This window comes from Anser anser, assembly GCF_964211835.1.
Source record: "Anser anser genome assembly, chromosome: 2".
Taxonomy (NCBI): domain Eukaryota; kingdom Metazoa; phylum Chordata; class Aves; order Anseriformes; family Anatidae; genus Anser; species Anser anser.
In genome coordinates this window covers 100,596,602-100,616,650 of record NC_139721.1, presented here as the reverse complement: position 1 = coordinate 100,616,650, position 20,049 = coordinate 100,596,602, and the positions used below count along the sequence as shown (strand labels likewise).

Sequence of the window (20,049 nt, the reverse complement as noted above, 5' to 3'; positions counted from 1 at the left end):
CGTAAGTGCCAATTAACTGTCACAGTAGCTTTAAGTATTTGAACTTTACTTCTGGGATGTCTTAAATCATCTCGATTTAAATCATTCACAGTGAGCACCACATTAGAAAACAACTAAATAAACCCACAAGCTCCCAGCAAAACTCTTTTTTACAGGGAACATGAAGTCTTTGAAAAGAACTCTCTAAAGAGACATCTGATTAAATTAGTATAAACTGTTTTCTAAAACTATAACTAAACTATTTATATACCTTCCTACTTAGAGGAAACAAAGGACAAAGAGCAAAAGGATGAAAGTGATGAAAGGGGCTTTTTTTTAAACAAATTGTTGAAAAATAGATTTTATAAGTCGTAGAAGTGACTTATCAGTGAAAAAAATAGTGTTTACAACGTTACTCAAAGGGAAACAAATAAGTGCAAGTCTGCCAAGAAAAAAAAAAGTAAAAAAAAACCACCACACACAAGAAAAGCCACAAAGCCCCAAAATTATCTGTTTACATAGATTGAAACTGAAGTGATTTCATTTTAAATAAAATAATTAATAAACTGAAGCCAGCACATGGTGGAAACAAGAAGCATTTCATTTGAAGTAAAACATCTCGTTTCAGTTTGCCTTTTGCTTCCATAAAACACCCTGCAAATCCACATCCATACTTAATTTGTGTTTTTTCAGTAGTAAGAAACAGTTTGAAATGACACACTGCAAACCATTAGTGCATTACGTCCCCCAAATCCTGTTAGTTCCTTGAGTGGCAAAAACATGCACAAGAAGTGGTTTTAGCCTACCATCCATTTCTGGATATGAGCCCATTTTCTATCATATGAATGCTGAGAAAACTACAGAATATAAAAACAAAAAACAAACAAGCCATTTACAATATAGTTTAGTCACCACATGAGATTCCTAAATCAAAAATTCAGAAAAATCTATGTTAATTGCCATGTAATGTTCAGTACGGTATCAGACACCTACAGACGTTACAAAACAAGGTATAGAACAACCAAAGCAAAACACATTTTAAAAATTGTATTCCTTAACACAGGGAAAAAAAAGCAAGCATCATTTACACAATTTGAATAATTAGAATAACTAATAAGTTCTGAAACTTCTGCATGCCATGTAGAATCTGAATCAACTGCAATAACCATGAGATAACCAAATACTGCTGAAAATCTGCTTTTTCAGATTTGCTCCCTCAAAAGATGCCTTTTTTAAAAAAAAAAAAAAGTGTGGAGTAAAACATAACTGTGTGTAAATATTATCCCAATTCTACTAAGTTGTTTTAAATGAAGGTCCTAACAAAAGGCGTTTATTGTGAATGTTCTGGGAATAATCAGAGGAAGAAACTGCATATCTAAAGTCACATATTCAAATTATCCAATTACGAAATGTACCATAAATAACAAGCAAAAAACAAAAATAATTCTTTAACTCTTTTTCATGGTTCTTCACCCTATACGTTATGCAGTGTACATTTCAAGTACAGTCAGGTTTATTATTTATGCTGTGCTGTTATGCACACTTACAATGGATCTTTTGCACAGCAACAGGTAAAAACTGCCAAGTGCATTAAGTAAAGGTTCTTATAAAACCAGAAAGATGTCATCAGCTGACTCAGACACAAACGTAGCAATTCAAATCCAGACAATATTAAGTTTAATATCTAATGTTAAGTTTAAGATAAACTATAGATATTGAGCTAAGAGCTGCCAGATGTTGAAAATCCCAGTACAAAGCTGAATTGCCCTGAAAGACAAAATCCAAGCAAGTAAAAAAAAAATATATATATATATTAAGAATTTTAGTACAGGTTTGTAATAATTCCTGACAATTTACACTACCTCTTTTTGCTGTCGCTCCAGCTCTCTCATACGTATATCTCTTGCTTCTGCTCGAGCTGCCCGTTTCGCTGCAAGCCTGGCTTCTGCCTACAAGTAAATTGGAAGAATTCAAAGTTTATAACACATCGTGTGTGTAACAGTTTGAGTATTCAATTTAACATCTTCACAAAAATACATTAACATTCTAAAATCACAATACATTTGTAGTCAACAAAATAGAGTTCTCAGAATGACATTTCAGAAAGCATACATAACGAAATCTTTAAAGATGTAAAGTCTTACATCCATATAGATGTAGTCAAGAGTTACATAATGATAGAGGAACTAAGTTCAGAAATATTACCACCACTAAATCTAAAAAATTATGTAGGCCTTGCAGACTTGAAGAGATCTTTGCCTGTGCATCCTATTTAAACAGGCACATAAGCATATGTAATATCTGGAGCCACAGAAGGACATTCAAACAAAAAACGAAGAATCAAAACAGATTTTGAACAACCACTACTGCTCATGTCGTATTTAAAGGCTCTACTCTCATGGGAATAATTTCAAAAGGCAAGCTGCAATTAGAGGTGGAATTACTTAAAATAGCAATCATAAAATCAAACCGATTCTTGGGCAAAATAAGACAGACAAATGCACGTTTACAATTTCTGAAGAACTGACTTCACTATTCATCAAAATGGGACTTCCCTAACTTTCCATTTAGGGCCTTACACTGCCCAACACCTTCCTCAGACAGCTCCACAACTTGAAATCTGCAGTAAGCCAATTTAACTACCACAGCATAAGACAAATGCATACACACAACATTAATTATCTTTCTGCTGTGCTAGTGGATTGAATTGGCTTGCAGACGGATCTTATGAACACCAGACTCCACAAATACAAGGGCAAGATAAACAGTAGTGAATGGTCCCAATGTTCAGTGAGAAAGAGCTCTTAGATCTGATGAACTGCTTGGGAAACCTGGCTATTGCCAGATACAACTATGGATTTTCCCCCTCTCTGTCCAGCCTCAACCAAAAAACCAAAACACATTGGTTTCAGACCCTAAATACTACTTCCAATGTAATCTCTTAATTACAAGAGGCAAAAAGGATTTTGACATAAAGCTAGAAGTTGATTAAAACACAAGCTCAAGTTTCTCAATTTTTGAATTTCAGTATTTGGATAATGAATTGATGAAAATTTTCACTTAATTTTTTTGAAACATTAAACCACTGAAGACAGGTTTGCCACCAAAAGTTTCAGTTGTCTATTTAGTGTTATTTAAAAGCTTATGAAAAACATCAACAGCGTTGCAATTCCTATAATCCAAAACAATTTTATGCAATGAGATTTTGTATTACAAGCATTTTTTTCTCCTTTTGCCATAGGTACAGCATAGGTTTATGTAAAACATTAAAAACCTATAAAAATTGTGAAAACTGTAAATAGCTATCTTTATTGTGCTTCAGGAAAAAGGAAGAGGTATTTAACTTTAAGTTCAAGTTATACTACAAGGACAAAAATATCTATTAAATAACAAGAAAGAAGGCAAACACATTACAACTTTGTCGCTTAAAATAGTTTGTCTTAACTTCAAGTGACTCATCAAGAATGTTTTTCTATATTTTCCATACTCAGATGAAATGATTCTAAGTCAGTGCTACCACTATTGACTGCCACTATTTTATCATTTTTCACAGCAGAATAAAGCTGCTTTTCTTCCTGTCTGATCCATACAAGAAAGCAAGGGAATCCCCTGCAACAGGAAGTCTTTTCTCCCTTGCAACCCTACTCTGTAATCGTCTGTAATCATAGCTTATGCAGTACGTAAACTTTCACACAGACACGTATGCAGCACATAAAGAGAAAGGACTCAAACAGCTGATATGTCTGGCTTTAGTTCTGTCTATAGATCGGCAGACATATGCAGACAGCCTTTAGACCATGGCAGGGCTTTATGGTTAAAGATAGCAAGTTCCTTCGTTTACTGACTCATGCTAAAAACCAAGGCCTGTTTCACCGCTCTCTCCTAGTCCTACAGCCTAAGTTTCACAGCCATGTTCCTACAGTAGAGGGAAAACTTTTTTTTTCCATTTTACTAAACCCTTAATAAAATTCAGAAAAATTCTACAAACATATTCATTGTAAAATACATGCTTGAAATGGAAGAAAAAGCCTTATATTTTTAGAGAAAATTTTTAGCAAAAGCCAGTTCAGTACTACATTAACAATTAATCTGAGCAGCTAGATTAATCCAACAAGTACACCATTTCAAGAAGACCACAATGCAAGGCAAGAGACAAATCACATTGAATTCAAAAGGCCATCAAGTAATTCTGTGTTTTCAGCAGATTTGTTAGAGAGCAAACCTCATGTTATTAAGAGCATTCATGCAAATCTTGATAACTATGTAACTGAAATTTAAAATTAACATTAATAAAGAAATAACCATTATTCAAAAGGACATAGCTTTCTTCCTGGGTGCTGCTATCTACTCTGTTGTGTTATTTATTTAAATTATTTAGCTACATTGAAATAAATCCATTAAGTATCTGTTAGAGGAAATAAAATACCACACCAGCTTTGAATAGACGGTTGAGTAGAAAAGGTGATGCTGTCAGGACTATAAAAGTGGCACAGAAAGGAAATCAAGACTTTTTTGTTGTTGTTGTTGTTACAGTCCTCATCTCTGTTTCATCTGTTATTTTATATACAGGCTATAGACCAGACAACAATACATTTTTTACTTATAATAAATATATTACAGTATCAGCTAACTGAAGTGCAGCTTCTTCAGAAGTTATAATATATACCAAATTCCTATTTTCCTGAAGTAAAAAGTTAAACTCTGGACTGTCCATAACCTAGCAAATTTGACACTATTTTAAAAACTTCTTAAGGGGATTTCCACAGCTGCTATAAAGAAATGTGATAGCTGAGCTTTCTTAGTCACTTCAACTGCAAATGAGAGATGAGACAACCAGACCTGTTTGATCCACACCAGCATACCTACACATGTGGACAGAAAGAAAAAAAGTCCCTTGAATATGAATTATGGAAGGCAAATAGGACACAAAAGTAGACAATGATCTTGCATGGAATTTATTCAGAGAAATGACCAAGAAAGGAAGTATCGGAGTACAGATAAGATCTCTGTAAAAGAATGAGATTGGGTAGATAGATGGAAGAGGCCCTTGAGACTTTATTTGAATAGAAAAAAAAGGGTTAAAAAGTATTAATTAATAATTAAATCTATAATATTTTGCTTTATACATAAACACACAAACACTGTTTCTTATCTTCTACCTTCTATTCTAATCACAAAGGTGCTTTTAAACAAAGTGCCATATCTGCATTTCTTTGGGTATTAGCTCCACTCTGAGTAACAGAGTTAAGACATCCATTTACCTCTGAGTTCCAGAATTCATTTCATTCACAATACTCATTTCAAAGCAGATAAGTATCATATGCAAAAATATAAATAATGTTTCCTTGAGCCTGCATAAACAGCATTTAATTCTAGAAGAATATACCAGTTTTTGCTCTTTTCAAGCACTTCAGATACCTAGTAGCAATACTCACTGAGTAGTTTATTTTATTGCATATATTTTAGTAAATATATGCTGGAAAGAGAATGTTCTCTTTCCATTACAGGTGACATAGTCAGTTTTCTTGTTTTCACCTAAAAATAATTGCTAACAACTACTTACAGCTATTTTGAAAATTGTCTCCGCTTACGCCATTTTTTCCTCTTTTCTGATTTTTTTTTTAATATATTCTCTGCCAAAATCTTTTGAAAAACTTTCAAACTATTTTATCTTCCAGGGATAACACCTAATTCTTCAGTTACAGCCAAAACATTTTTGGCAAGAAAGGAAAGAAATAGGAGAAAAAAAAAAAAAACAGATTTGAATTTGAATGCCTTTGTAGAGATAGTCTAGAGTCTTTCCTTTCTGAAGTGTTTTTTTGTTAGTGTCTTCACAGCAATGATCAAGTTCTTCACAAAGTGAAAAAGCTTAATATTACACTGAATCGATATGGTAGAAGCTTTCCTCCCTGCTATGTTAAGCAAGCATAACATCTGCCTCCACAGTGTAGACAGGCATTCTTCCTCCTTCCCCTGGCTTGCAAGAAGACAACCACTAGAAAACAACAGTATTTTGATTTTAGTTTCCATATCATAGAGAAGGGGATTTAATCAGATTCAGGATAAAAGCTTCATACAGATAAAATATAGGCTATACTAAAATGTCTTATTCACCTGTGGAAAAATATGAATGCTTTAATTAAAACAATAAAAATTGCTTTGTCATGGGATACAAGATATAAAACTCATTTTCTATTTTTATCAATGCATATGCAGTGTTAATCCTGCATTTTCCAATGTTCTTGAGGCTCAGGCAAAGAAGTGGTTTGTATTTTTTTTTCTTCCACAAGATGGCAGTTGTGAGGGCACCAGCTACCTGTGCTTAGTTACCAGATTCACTTCCTGCCATCAGGGTGTTTGAAAGAATACCCGAGACTTCATGTCAGCTAAAAATTAGGATGAGCATTTTAGAAACGTTCACCATATTTCTTAACATACTACTACACACTATTACCTCACCAGCCTCATAAAAGCTTATTTCATCGTTTCTTATAAAGCGAGCATGCTTTCTCTCTCCTGTTTCTCACGTCTTCTCCATTCTTATTCCTATGCTCTTTTACCCTCATCTCCTTAGTGTCTCCTGGACTCAAGACAGCATAATCATTCATGTGCCAAATGGATTTCTTATTCCTTTTCAGACACACCTTTACTTTCACACCTATTTCTGGTGTGCATACTCTGTCTCCAATTGCCCATAAAGCAAATCACAGAATTGTAGGGGTTGGAAGGGACCTCCAGAGATCATCGGGTCTAACCCCCCTGCCAAAGCAGGTTCCCATTTTGTGACTGCTCTGAATTCCAAAGCACTTCTATGGAGTTTTTCCAGGCAGGTCATCCTTGAGTGCCAGCCTTTTGTTTCAGCATGCTCTGTTTGCTGTTTCTTGCTGCCTTGAACACCTTGAGGAACGTTTTCCTCACAAGGCATCTGATTTGTAGATTATAGTACTAAATTCAACTGTTCTGAGTAACATCTGCTAAAAAGGTAATTTCAGAAGAGGAAGTTGAAGAACAGGACACCCTTTGACAATAAGATAAACAAAACGTGTTGCTGAGATAATGGACTCAGAACAGTAGAGAACATCTACTTAATATATTCGTGCACAGAGAATTGGAATGCCCCGTGTCATCAGCATGGAATATGGAAACATTTCCGCAGCTTCAAATGAGATGTTATTTAAAGACAGGACTTATATTTACAAACTGACCTCTGCTGTTATATCCTGGGAAGTGAATTCTGTTCCTTCAAAGTAAAATACAATTTTTTGTGTTTTTTGTTTGTTTGTTTGTTTTTTAATTTTATTTTTTAAGGACAAGTTGGCTAATACTTGAATTATAGCAACCAATTCAATGACAACAGCTGCTGTCTGACATGGGATCTAGGAGCCAGCTTGTCCAGACCAAGGGATTAACAACCTGACAGTAGTAAACATTGTGCTAATAAATATTCATGATATAAAACTTTTCACACTACTTCAAAATTGGACAGCAAGTAGAACTAAGACTCTCAAAATGAAAACTTGATGTGGCAAAACAAAACAAAAAAATAGATGGTGCTATACACAGCCTCAAAAACATGCATGTAAAGGCAGCAAATCATTTTATTTTAAAATACATTGAATTCTCTTCTCCCTAACAAGTCATGAAAGATGACCCTAGAAATACAGAAAAACGCCAGAATATTAGAAAGGGAAAAAATAATTCTAATCAGAAAGAACATTTAAAACAATTCAAATAGGTTTTAAGATTTATTAATAGACATAGAACAGTTAAAGATGTAATGAAATGCCTAACCCCCTAAGTGGCAGGATGATCAGCATAAAAATTTTAGTTATATTCAGTATATTTAGATTAATCATGAATACTGATTGTTATAAACTTTTTGATTTTTTTTCTCTCTTTTTTTTTTTTTTAATAGAAGAGGAAGGAAGACTTCACATATTAATCCCTAGAATAGGCATATTTGACTCAGTTCATCCCTGTGACAGAACACCTCCCTCTGCGGGCCTAATATTACTTTAATTTGGCATTAAGGGGGGAAATTTTTCACTTTTGTTTAAATTAAACTCATGCCCAAATTTCAGTTAAGGATAGTAGTGATCTAAGAGAACATAAAGCCCTGCAGTAATTCTAAGAAAGATAATACTCCTTATACCTTGCTACTGAGACCATTTTGACTAGGCTAAGTTGCAAGCTGATGTTACTTCAATGGAACCATGCAGAGAACAGGTGAAAAGAAAAATTAAAGTCAGATTCCTTCTCCTCCTTTAAGTGTTTTGCCTAAAATGCAGGAGATGGACCATACAGGACTCAAAGCCCCCCAGAGAACATATGTGATGCACTGTGAACTTCCATCAGATCTGGTGTGAACACAGCTTTCAGAAAGTTCACAACTAAATGAAAATGACTTTTTCCCTACAGTCTATGATAGCTCTGTTTGAAAACATATACAGTAGCTGTTTTCAGACAACCTGTCCCCTACATATTTTGTCCTATGATATGATTTTCTTTCGCAGACACATACAGACCAGTGTACTTTACAAGGTTGATTAGAGTCCACTCTTTGCACTTATTTATGTCAACTACAGTTAGCACCTTTGTACATAATGTAGCTCATAGCTTCTGTATCCACTTCAATACGAACAATACTAAGGGTTTTTGTTTCCAAGTCCACAGTGTTTCTTCCCAGAAAACCTTAAGCCCAAACAGTGGACTGTAAAACTCAGAATTCAAGACATCTCCTTACTATAACCAGGGCGACAAAATTCCCCATTGCATCAGCTACTTCTCAATTGCTTTTTTGGTTGGCTACCTTCAGCTGTCTATTTTTAAGCTGTTGATCCTGTTAAAAAAGACCTGGTATAGTATGTATTAGGCTTATTTTGGGAGAAAAGTGATTTCACATTTGAATCAGAATGCTTGTCAACTCTTCCAAATACATTTAATAACAACTATTACACCTTTAATACTAACAGACTACACTTACCATCTTGGGAATATTGCACACTGCACTGGGTAAGTGTTCAGTTTTTTAGTTTTTAGACTTAAGATAGCAACTAGATTTCTCATTTACCATAAACTAATAATCATTTAAAGTAAATACAAGAGTTTAAATAATATAATAATTAATAATATAATATAATAATATATAGTATAAAATAATAATATAATGTAATAATTTAAATAATCGTTAAAGTAAAAAATATTTGCTAAGCTTAAACGTGATTCTATGAAGTTACATTAACCACACAAGCAATGAATCATTATAGCAATATTCCAGTAAATGTAATTTTTTGATTTAAAGTACTCTTAGTTTATATTAATTTTCATATTTTTGTCTAATTATTGAATAACAAACTTGCTTTCATCCCTATTTCTGAATTTAAAACGATTTGAAGTTAACAAACCTCTCTGGCAATGCTACTCAGAGCTTCATCTTCTGCAGAAAACCTGTCTTTCACTGGAGTTCTCTTCCGTCCTGATCCAGGAGTCCCCATCTTTATTCTCTGATTCCCTATTTGGAAAAAAAACAAACAGAAAAAAGCTAAGTTTTCAGATCTGGAGTTAAAACAAACAAATAAAGAATGCACACCCACAAGTGTAATAAATTTACAAATTCTTCTGCTGTATAATACTCAAAGTCACATGTCATTGATATAAACTTCTCCTGAGGTTGTATTTCTGGGAAAGTGTTATCAAAATCTTTTGGAAGCTCTATAACACCTCTTCACCCTACAAGGTGCACGCAGAAGTATTTCTACTGAACAGAAACCTTCAGTTTACCTACAGATTCAAAGTCTTTTTGGTTATACACAACTGCCAACTGCTCCTAACTCTCCTAGCTCAGTAAAGATACTTACATACCCTGTCACACTCTTCACAGCTCCTAAAAATAAGAATCCATTTTATTTTATGGACTTGAGAGAACCCATAGTCAACAGCAGGTTCAAGCATCAGAATTACACAGTCATTAGAACTCTCTCCAAAACAGAAAAGATTCGGAGGACAGAACCTTTTCAAAGCATCCAAGCAGTAGTAGGCGTTTATTTACACTTTAATGCAGCTGTTCTCATTCAGCTGCAACTGAATGAGAACTGCAGTTTATGACAGTAGAAGACATTTCTGGAGAAACAAAGAAAAAATATTATCTTGCCTAATTTGGCAAACGAAGAAATGAGAAACATTCTAGCATCATATATCCAGTACAATACACAAAATATCTTCTTAGTCTTCTTCCAAAAACCTTTGCTATCAACTGCAAGAACAAAAATCCCCAACATGCCAAAACACAGCATTTGTTTACATATACTGCATACACAGACAGCAAAACATTACTCAAAAATAAATTAACAATGTAAATTAGTTTGTTGCGGTTTTTTTTCTTTTTTTTTTTTTTTTTTCCAAGTATCTCAAAGAAATGCTACTTCCAGACATCCAGGTCCTTACAAAGGCCAGATCAGAACTTGGTGGTAGTCCAGCTATTTGATACAAAGAAGATAAGCAATCTTTCTACACAGCGCTTGGGAAATCACCTTATTTAGAAAAAAAAGATCTCCATGCAAATAGAAAAGGTCTAGGAGGGAACTATTATTGGCTACACTTTTGAAAATGAACTTGTATAAAAACTATCGTTCATACTGCATCTAACCAGGAAATATGCAAAGATTCCTTAGTAATTTAATCAAACGGGAAAAAGCCAGCCATGACAAGGGCTCTTTTTTGTGCATGAACATTTCTTTATTTCTTACTCCATTATCTTTATACAGCAGTAACAAAGCCAAAACATATGGGCTATTTTCTGGCAAAGATATCAAGTAGCATCACAGCTCTTGTTTTTCCTTCTAATTTTAGCTTCTACACTTCTTGCCCCCATCATAACTTCACACCACAAGTCCTCTCTTTGCAGGCAGGCCTTTTATCCTGCTTCAAATTCTGCGGGTATTTTACTATTCCTTACATGCTTGGAGGAGGGAAATATTCTATTTGCTGAAGAGAGAAAAGACAACAAAGACTTAAGACTGCACACCCCCCTTCTTAAAAGCTCATGCATAGGACCGACTACTATTATGCAATATAATCTTACTCATTTCTAGTTGCTATTCTGAAACCAAACCTAAACATACACGATACTGCAGGTGCACAAAAACTCCATTGTGTGAAAACCTTAAAGGAGAGTTTGCAGCCTTTGCAGATGAATAGTTAGGAATAAAAAACACAGTACCTGAAGTGGCCAGAGAAGATGCAGTTCTATAGTCCAGTAATGAGCACTCTCTTGACAGGGAGGAGGGTGAATAAGCACCCCCTGGATTCCATCTATTCCTCTATAGGCTGCTCTTTAAATCTGTAGTGCAGCGTTTGAATAAAACACGGGCATTTGGACTAAGACACAGGACTCATCAGGGACTGTTTTTACCATCTGCCTGTGGCTCATGGTTCAATTTATCTATTCCTCCCCCAAAACATGATTTTTTGTTTGCTTTTAACTGTGCTGTTAGGTAGCAGTGAACTTTCAAGAAGACATAAAAGGTTCCAACCTCACTCTTATCTGAGGTTGGGATGGTTCTTAGAAGGATGACAGCTGAGCTGAAACTCAAAGTGAGTGGAGACTCTGAACAAATGTCTGGGAAAAGCACCGCCACTGTCAGGCTACTCAGTGCGACTGTCTTTTTAGTCTTAAAAAGAAGCAAGTAAACTTGGATTTTGCACTCAGATGAATTTAGATATTCACATCCAGAAAGCAGTTTGGAGATGATGTCTCAGGGGCAAAAATTCAAGCTCAGAACTACCGCCTGCTGACCTCGTTTGGGAGAAAGGTCTCCAAAAATCAACATCTCCACTCAGTAATCATTCTTCACTGGTTTCAAGTAAAAAAAGCAGATGGTGCACAAAGTAGAAGTTACGTCAACACGTAACATTATAGTCCCCTACTACAGAAGGTTTTCACAAGGTTATATGTTAGTCTACATAAAACAACACAAGAAGTTATGTTATTAAGATAAATTAGTTCATACAAGCAACAGAATTCAAACCTATCTACTAAGAAAGATCAATTAGTATGAAGTTTTTAATTTGCATGTTTAGAGTTGTATTACTTCACTAAATATTTACTACATAAGTTAAAACTGCTGAATAATTGCACATATGATAGACTTGAACTGCATTTGTGGACATCATTTGAACAACATACCACTTCTAATAGACAATTAAGTTAGTGAATTCAGTAAGATTCTCTTAGCTGGCAGATTTCAGGAATTAAATATAATAGGTTGTATAGCTATTTTTAGTATAATATGTTTGGACCAATAGTAAGTATTTAAGGTATATATAAAGAGCAATGAACAGACAAAAGGAACTTCATATCAGGCTCACAGCAGCATGCAGGTGCAGAAGTCCCTGTGCAGCAGTGTGGCATCCCCTCCAGCTGTCTGCCATGCTTGCTCACCAAGGATAAGCACAAAACTCCTGACTGAGCTCAATCCTGGAAAAGAAAGCAGGGACTGACAACCTAGAAGACATACAGATGTGTTGCCTTTGTATACAACAGTGAGTTAGAAAAGGCAAAGTTCAGATGGAATCAAAACTAGCAAAGGCTGCTAAAGACAACAAAAAAGGCTACCATAAAGACAGAGGGTTCAGAAGAAAGATGAAGAAAACAGTAGAGCCATTGCTCAGTGAGGCAGAGGACATGTTGGGGGTACTCACAAGCCCACCTTTAACCTAAATAATAAAAAATATGAAGATATGCATTTGTGCACATGGGAATCAAATACATAAGATTGTCTGAGATTGTATTTGCCCAAAACTGGTCAAAATGAAGAGCATGAAGACTGTCAGATTAAACAGTAGCTAGTGAATTACAAAGAACCATTTGAAACAACGAGACAAACCTTTAAAAAAAAAGCGCGAAAATCTGTACCAGTGGGAGAGGCTTAGAGAGGAACTGGCAGCAGTCAAAGCCTGGTTTGACACTGCCAGAAGTCCCCCCGCTGACTCTGCATTGTGACCTCTGTCCAGGCCAGACAGCGTCCCTCCTGGAGGCCATGAGCTCCCCCCAGGAAACAGGTGGACAGCACAGGGTGCAAGAAGAAATCAGTCAAATTTAGAGCATCTCCAACAGGATGGGTGTGTAAAGAGGCCCCCCCTAGACTTGAAGAACAGAGGACAGTTAAACATTGGCCTGGAGAGACTGAAACCTGCAGATCTGAAGAGATTTAAAACTTGACTGGACAAGGCCCCGACCAACCTGCTCTGACCGACCATGCTTCAAGCAAGGGGTGTCCTCCAGAGATTCCTTCCGAGATACAAGATTTTATGATTGTACAATTATTATCATGGACAGCTTTGAAACTAACCTTCAATACAAGCTTAAACAAGATGTTTTATAAACCCTCGAGAACCTTGTCACAATTTCTTCCATTCCACCTAACTTTTAATCAAGCTGATGTATCACAGAGTATTTCATGCCTTGTTGTATGATCCAGTACTAAAGAGATCTAGTTCTATTTCTATTAAGTATATCAAGATGTTACTTCTCAGAAAAAAAATAATGTGCCAAATATTTCACAGATGTGAGCAAAAATATTCCTTAGGCACTTCATTTCTGTAACTTGCAGGTTACAGGAAAAATTATTCTGCTGCACGATATAAAACATTGAAAATATGCTATAACAGTAGAATTTTCACCAAAAATAACCAAAGAGAACTCCAAAACAAAGCACAACCACATGAAGAACAGTTTGTTACACTGGCCATCTTGAACTGTAGAAGGGAAACTACATTATAATTTGCTGCACTCACAGCTCAGAATTCCCAAGTCACGCCTATTACATGTTTGATTTCTTAACGTAGACTGTTACATGTTATATTACACAACTGATGAAGTGACATCCTGTTGTATTTCATTCCAAAAAAAAAAAATAAAATCTGAAGTCCCCAGACAAACCAGAAGATCTGTGAGGAAATCTCTCAAGTTCCTTCTCTCGTCTTTCTTCACTTCAGGCCTGTATAAATTTTATTGCTTCTGCGAGTTCAACATTTCTTCCTATTCTTATTATTACCTTCTGACTAAACTAAAGGTGATCTGTTTCTCTTTCACTTCCTAAAAAAAAAAAGTGACCTGTGTTATGTAAAACAAGCTACTCCACATTTTAAGGCCCTATCACTCACCACCTTCAGTGGCACCACCTGTCCTGATGCCTGGGTCTACGCCAGTGTATTTGGCATCACATACACGCGAGGCATTCAGATACCACAGTGTGAACAGGCTATAAATAAACACCCTGAAACTCTCCTTTTCTCTTTCAAGTAACACCACAAAACACTTAAAAAAAAAAAATCACCTGTGTAGAAACAATCCTCTGTGTATCTGATCCAACAACAGAAAAGAGCAGCCCTGCTCTAGAACCACTGGCTGCTCAAACCAGCCTCACAGTTTCCTAATGCAGGAGTCCGAGCTAGCAGTTCTTCTAATCTGGGGAAGGAGATGGACCTCTTGTCCATAACACCCAGTTTCTTGCACAAACGTAGTTGTCCACTTGCAAAGTCAGTGTTTTGTTCTACTTTATCTGTAAGTGGACCATAAAGGAGGTTCTATGGAATACTGTGAGAGCACTAACTGCTCCTGCTTCTACAAATGACTAACTATCCCTGACATGTAACATGACAGATAAATACTACTGGGAAGTTGTTCATTATAAAATATAAGCCAATTGTTATTTCACAGTATTAGAGTACATACATGTCTATGCTACACCATTTTATCTGCCTTTTTTAAGGAGTAAGACATAGCACTGAGCATTTTCTCAACAAAACCCAAAGATCTGCATCATTACCTTCAATTACAAGACGGTTCAATTTAAATTAGTGTGTAAATTCTTTGATGTCATAAGGACAAAGACAGTGAAGGCAGAGTTGAACACAGAGGAGGGCTGGAGTTTTTTCAAATCAAACAGTGTAAAAGCCTAAAAGAAAAGACTCTGAAGGTTACATGGATGAACAATGTTAGAAACACAGTAATAAATAAGGAGGATGAATGTAAGAAGTGGAAGGAAAAACACCCACGTAAGTAGCAATGCAAGTGCAGGTTGCTGATAAAACAAAGAGCAGTAACTCATTTTGATTTCTGACAATTCCACAAACGCTAAATATGCTAAAAGAATAAACGCATAAAATATACTAAAAAGAGCAAAAGCTTTTTCAAACACGTAACTATAAAGAAAGAGCTAAGTAGCAGCACTACGATGCAATGATGGAATTGAAATTGAAGAACTTAAATATACTTCTTCAGTTAATTGAACACTTGCCCTTTACTTTAACAGATGAATGCTGGTTATTTCATAGGTATGGAAGCTACCATCCTGCAATTAAAGCAAAGCTTTAAAAGTTAACACGTACAGCAGAACACTCCCAAACCAGCTATTTTAAAGAATTGTCTCATGAAACTGCAGCTCTAGCAACATAGCTCAGTAAACAAATCTGAGGTATTATTATTGCAAACCAGCAGAAGTAGCATTTACATGAGAGGGAACAGAAAGAATCACACTGGAAATCACAAATCTTACATGCTTAGCCTTTAGTGCTCTGTGAGACCAAGCTCGAATGGAGAAACAGAAATAAAAAATATGACTGAATTTAATTATGCAAGACTAACATAAGAGTCTTCCCTAGAAGGATGCACCTATACAATTCCCCTGTGCAAGGGCATGTTCTTTGTAATTAGAATTTCTGTTGACGGCCTGAACATCAGGCTGATGGCACCAACCAGGTGAGCACATGAGAAACAAAAGGAGGAGCTGCACATACTACTTCCACAGGGTGACCATAACCTATTGAAGGGGTGAGTGGGAAAGGGAAACCAGCAGTTGTTCATGTAACAGATTTAAGGATTTATTCAGAGTTTTCATTCATAACAACCTTAATCAGAAAAAGATTATCTGAAACTACAATCATTGCCAAAAAAAGATAAAAATAAAAATACAAATAAAAGAGCCTAGCATTAAAGGAAAAAGCAAAGACAGAAAATTACCATCTGTCAAAAGATTACAGTGCTTGCTATTATGGTGGAGGTAGTTATTCCAGTTCATGAATAGTGTTCCCATTTAAAAAAAAAAAAAGACAAGAAAACCTGTTCGTCTCAAATCATGTCCCACCTCTGAATCCATTGGCACAAAGCTTCTGCTCTGAATGAACAAGCTCACGACAGCCTCTTCAGGAAATAAAAAAAAGTTACCCTCCGTGCAGTTGTCAGCCTGCACTGGATTAACCGTCACCTTTCTAATCTACCCCTTTAGTGCAGTGTATTCCCAGTTTATTTGCCGTTTAAAACACTGAGAAATACAACTTTTTTTCTCAATTCATGGTATTTAACAACAGAATAGCAACTCCTTAGAGGGAGCTGAAATCCCTTAGTTCCTGAGTGTTATGAAGCTGTGGATAAAGAGAAGGTCAAGAATTGAGACAACCAAAATAATATTATGCAGTCTGGAAAAGTGCTGCCTGATGGAGCCATAATCTGTGATTATGCCTGGCTAGTGCTGGTGAACTTAAAGCAACGCAAGACAGTAGCTGCACCAATGCATCCTACAGGCCTGTAGGAGTACCAGGCACCTACAGACCCACCAACCTACCTTGGTGACCCTCCTGTCTTTGCAGATTACTAAACTTCTGAGACATCATGCAGCAATACAACTTCAAGCAGTGGCACTTATTTTATGAAGCATGAATTCTTTGCCAGTCAGCTGCTAATAGCTGCAATTATTGATAGCATTACTCCACAAGATGATAAAAAAAAAAAAAAACACGTTATCATCAGTGACAAGAAGTACTGGCAAAGCTCTCAACTAAGTCTGTCTTAGGGCACAGGCACAACCTAAAGCATATGTCGGTTTCAGAAGCAACGTAACACAGTTGGAGATTTATAGAATCAGTGCTACCATAAATGCTGCAAGAACGAACTAAGAAAATCAAATGTGATTTTAAAATATGAGGAAATGACAGTACTATAATGAACACCGTGAAAAAAATTATGGGAATGCGCAATGAAAAACAGTCACATGAATCTTCCACGTTTATTCTAAAATGAAGCAACTGACATTTTTACACTGTCAGCTTTTTCAAAATGGGCACCCTTTCTGTCATTTTGCAGAAGAATGATTCATTACTCACTGGAAAAAAAAACACAACACACTGCTACTATATCTAGACTCCATTTTTTAATGAATGAAACAAACAAAGAGCCCTACAGTAACAGCCCACATTCAGTAACAAGCTGCAACTATTTAAGTTATTTTTCCATTAACAACTTAATATTAGAACACGCCTACACTCTCACTACAGTTACAGTGCAATGAAGGAAAGCCACTGCTGCAAGCTTCTACCACCAGCTGACATCTCCTGCTGAGGAGCCCCTGGTGGCAGCGGCTGTTAGGCCCTTCGGGAGGGGCCCCTTCAACTCTGCCAGGGCAGCAGCTCTACCTCGGCATGCCTAATACAAAGGCACCAACTTCACCATCCGCACAACGTCACACCACTACTCACTATTCAGAAGGACAAAGAACACACAAGATTACTTAGAAACACGAACTGTCCGCTATGTACACTTACTTGGTAAGCAATTTCCAGATGCTTGCAGTAAGAAATTTGGATTACTTTCTCAGAAAGCATCTCTGATAATTTTTTATAATGCTACTGAGCTGCGCTGACCTGTAACTTATCACCACTCCCGTTCACATCAGGATTTTTCAAAGACAACAACACAGCATCAAATCTGTTATCGGTTTCTCAACCTCTCTTGGCATTATGTACCAGAGGAACTCATTAATATATATATTTTTAAATCATGATCAAAAGGTATATATACACCACAACTTGCACACTATGTGAAAGTCTAGTTTGTTTTCTATTTAAGCCCTTAGCGTGCCCTACACAGCCTCTTGTGACCTGGAGTCCAATTTAACCAGCACTTTCTAAAACTTCATGCGTTAAAGTACTATGTCATCCTCTGTAGAGTCTGAGTCATAAAGCAAACGAGCTCCTCTGGAGTCAGTTCACAAGAAGTACTGACGTTTAGGTCAACGAGATTACACCTGACATTTCCCACAACTGTCTTCTATGCAGAAGCTCTCCGCTACAGCCGTGAGTTGTGTCCAGGTAAAACTGACTTCACACTCAAAGGCAAACATCTTTAAACCTAGGTAATGTAAGACAATGGGAAAAGCATGTCACGTATGTCTAACTGTCTTGTACTGCCAAAGCACCTTTCATCTGCTCTTACATCGTCACTAAACAATTACATTAACCAAGGAAGTAAATGTACATAAAGACGATATCTGCTTCTGGGCCCCAATATATTTGAACACTTTAAACTCAAGGCGCAATTAATGTTTGTAGAACTCACCAGAGAAGCATTCATTTAATCCTACAGGAAGTGTGTTAAAAAAAAAGAAAAAGAAAAAAAGCTCCAGAGATGTTCAATGACACTTTGAAGCAACGTAACTGATAATACTTTGTGTTTCACGCTGAAGATAGCTAGAGGTCTCTCCTTGAAATGAGGAGGTTGTAATAGAGCTGGTTTTACAAAATTTATCATCAAAACGCTGCCCTTCCAAGCAACACGCTAGCGATAAAACTGGAAGCCACTTAACAACACAGGACGCAGATCACCGCCCAGAGCCGTCTCCAGGCTCCTTCCAAGCCCAGGAAGGTGTCCGTCCCCCTCATCATCACTTTATTTGCATTAATAGCGGCAGGAGAATAAAAAAAAAAAAACACCGTGATGGGGAGAGAGGCGCGCCCCGGCGAGGCGCCCCAAGGCCGGGCCGAGGGTCACGCCCTGCAGAACGGCGCTGCAAAGGGGGACGGCACCGGGACGCGGCCGGCTGTGATTGCGGGACTCCTTCCTCCTCCTCCTCCTCTTCCTCCTCCTCCTCCTTCCCGGCACCCAGCGGCCAGGAGGCGCCGTGAGGGGCACCCCACAGGGGCCGGGGCCGGCATCCCGCGCCCGGCCGAGCCCCGCCCGCTGCCGCGCGGCCTCCCTGCCGTGCCCGCAGCCGTGCCTTACCTCGCCCCGCCTCGCCCCGCCGGGAAGGGCCCCGCGGCTCCCCGCAGGCCCCGGGCTCGCCGCACGCCCGCCGGACGGAGGCTGGAGCCGCCCCAGGGCGGGCAGCGGCCGGCGGCCCGGGCCAGGCAGCTGCGCTCCGGCTTTCACGCTTCGCCTTTCTCCTCCCCGCCTCTTCCCGGCCACGGGAAGCGCAGGAACCGGAGCTCGGGTCAGGGATGGGCCGCGCTCGGCTGCGGGCCGCCCTCCTCTCCCCGCCCCTGCGAGGCCGGGCGGTGGCGGCCGGCGGGGAGCGGCGCCGGGATTCGAACCGGTGGCAACGCGGGGAGAGAGGGGAGGGGGAAGAGAGGAGGAGACGGGGCCGGCTCTGAGGCGGAGTGCGCAGGCGCGACGCGATGGGAGTGGGGATGGAGGGGGGGTATGCGCGTGCGCAATGATGGCACCGCGCTGAGGGGAGGTGGGGGGGGCGGATGGGGTTTTTGTCCTTTTCTTGTCAGTTTGCTTACTGGTTTTACGTAGGGGTTGGTTTTGACCGAAGGCCAAGCAGCCGGCTTCGGCCTCACAGGGTCTCCGGGGAACGGTCCTGTTGGTTTTACCCCCCGCCAAGTTGTGTACTGCTCCCACCCTCCTTACCTGACATGCCATGTAAGGGTTTGGGAGGTTTGCTTGGATGGTGCCAGGCAGGATTGTGGGCAAAAATACTGTGGAAAGTGTTTAAACCTTGTCCCGTGCTGCCCCACACACTGCTGGGTTTACATACTAGTACATTTTACATAAAAGCAAACAACAGAGTTCCTAAGGATATGAAATAACACGTAGAAATAAAGGACTGTACCAGGACATTTTACATATAAGTAAACAACAGAGTTCCTAAGGATATGAAATAACACATGGAAATAAAGGACTGTACCATTAAATATATTTCAGTTCACACACAAATTGTGTTTCTGCTGTGAAACGGGATCAAATCTGTAGGCATTTTCTTTAACACCTCTGTCACCAAGTGCGGGGTAACTGAG

General features: G+C 38.1%; 1 protein-coding gene across 24 annotated transcripts in view; it reads right to left on the bottom strand.

Annotated features, from left to right (window-relative positions):
• The window catches only part of LRRFIP2 (LRR binding FLII interacting protein 2), a 53,265-nt gene extending 33,866 nt beyond the window's left edge, over positions 1-19,399 (bottom strand). For 5 of the 24 annotated variants that reach the window (XM_083824930.1, XM_083824936.1, XM_083824931.1 and 2 more), the window contains exons 1-3: positions 19,034-19,399; positions 9,384-9,490; positions 1,842-1,928 (exon numbers count right to left, since the gene is read on the bottom strand). In XM_083824930.1, the coding sequence (XP_083681056.1) occupies positions 1,842-1,928; positions 9,384-9,473 (177 nt within the window). In that variant the 5' untranslated portion in view covers positions 9,474-9,490; positions 19,034-19,399. Of the gene's footprint in view, positions 1-785; positions 837-1,841; positions 1,929-9,383; positions 9,491-12,345; positions 12,455-18,370; positions 19,014-19,033 lie in introns of those variants that run through there. The other 19 variants (XM_083824943.1, XM_083824924.1, XM_083824944.1 and 16 more) reach the window with 14 other exon arrangements.
• Between the last annotated feature and the right edge of the window lie 650 nt (positions 19,400-20,049).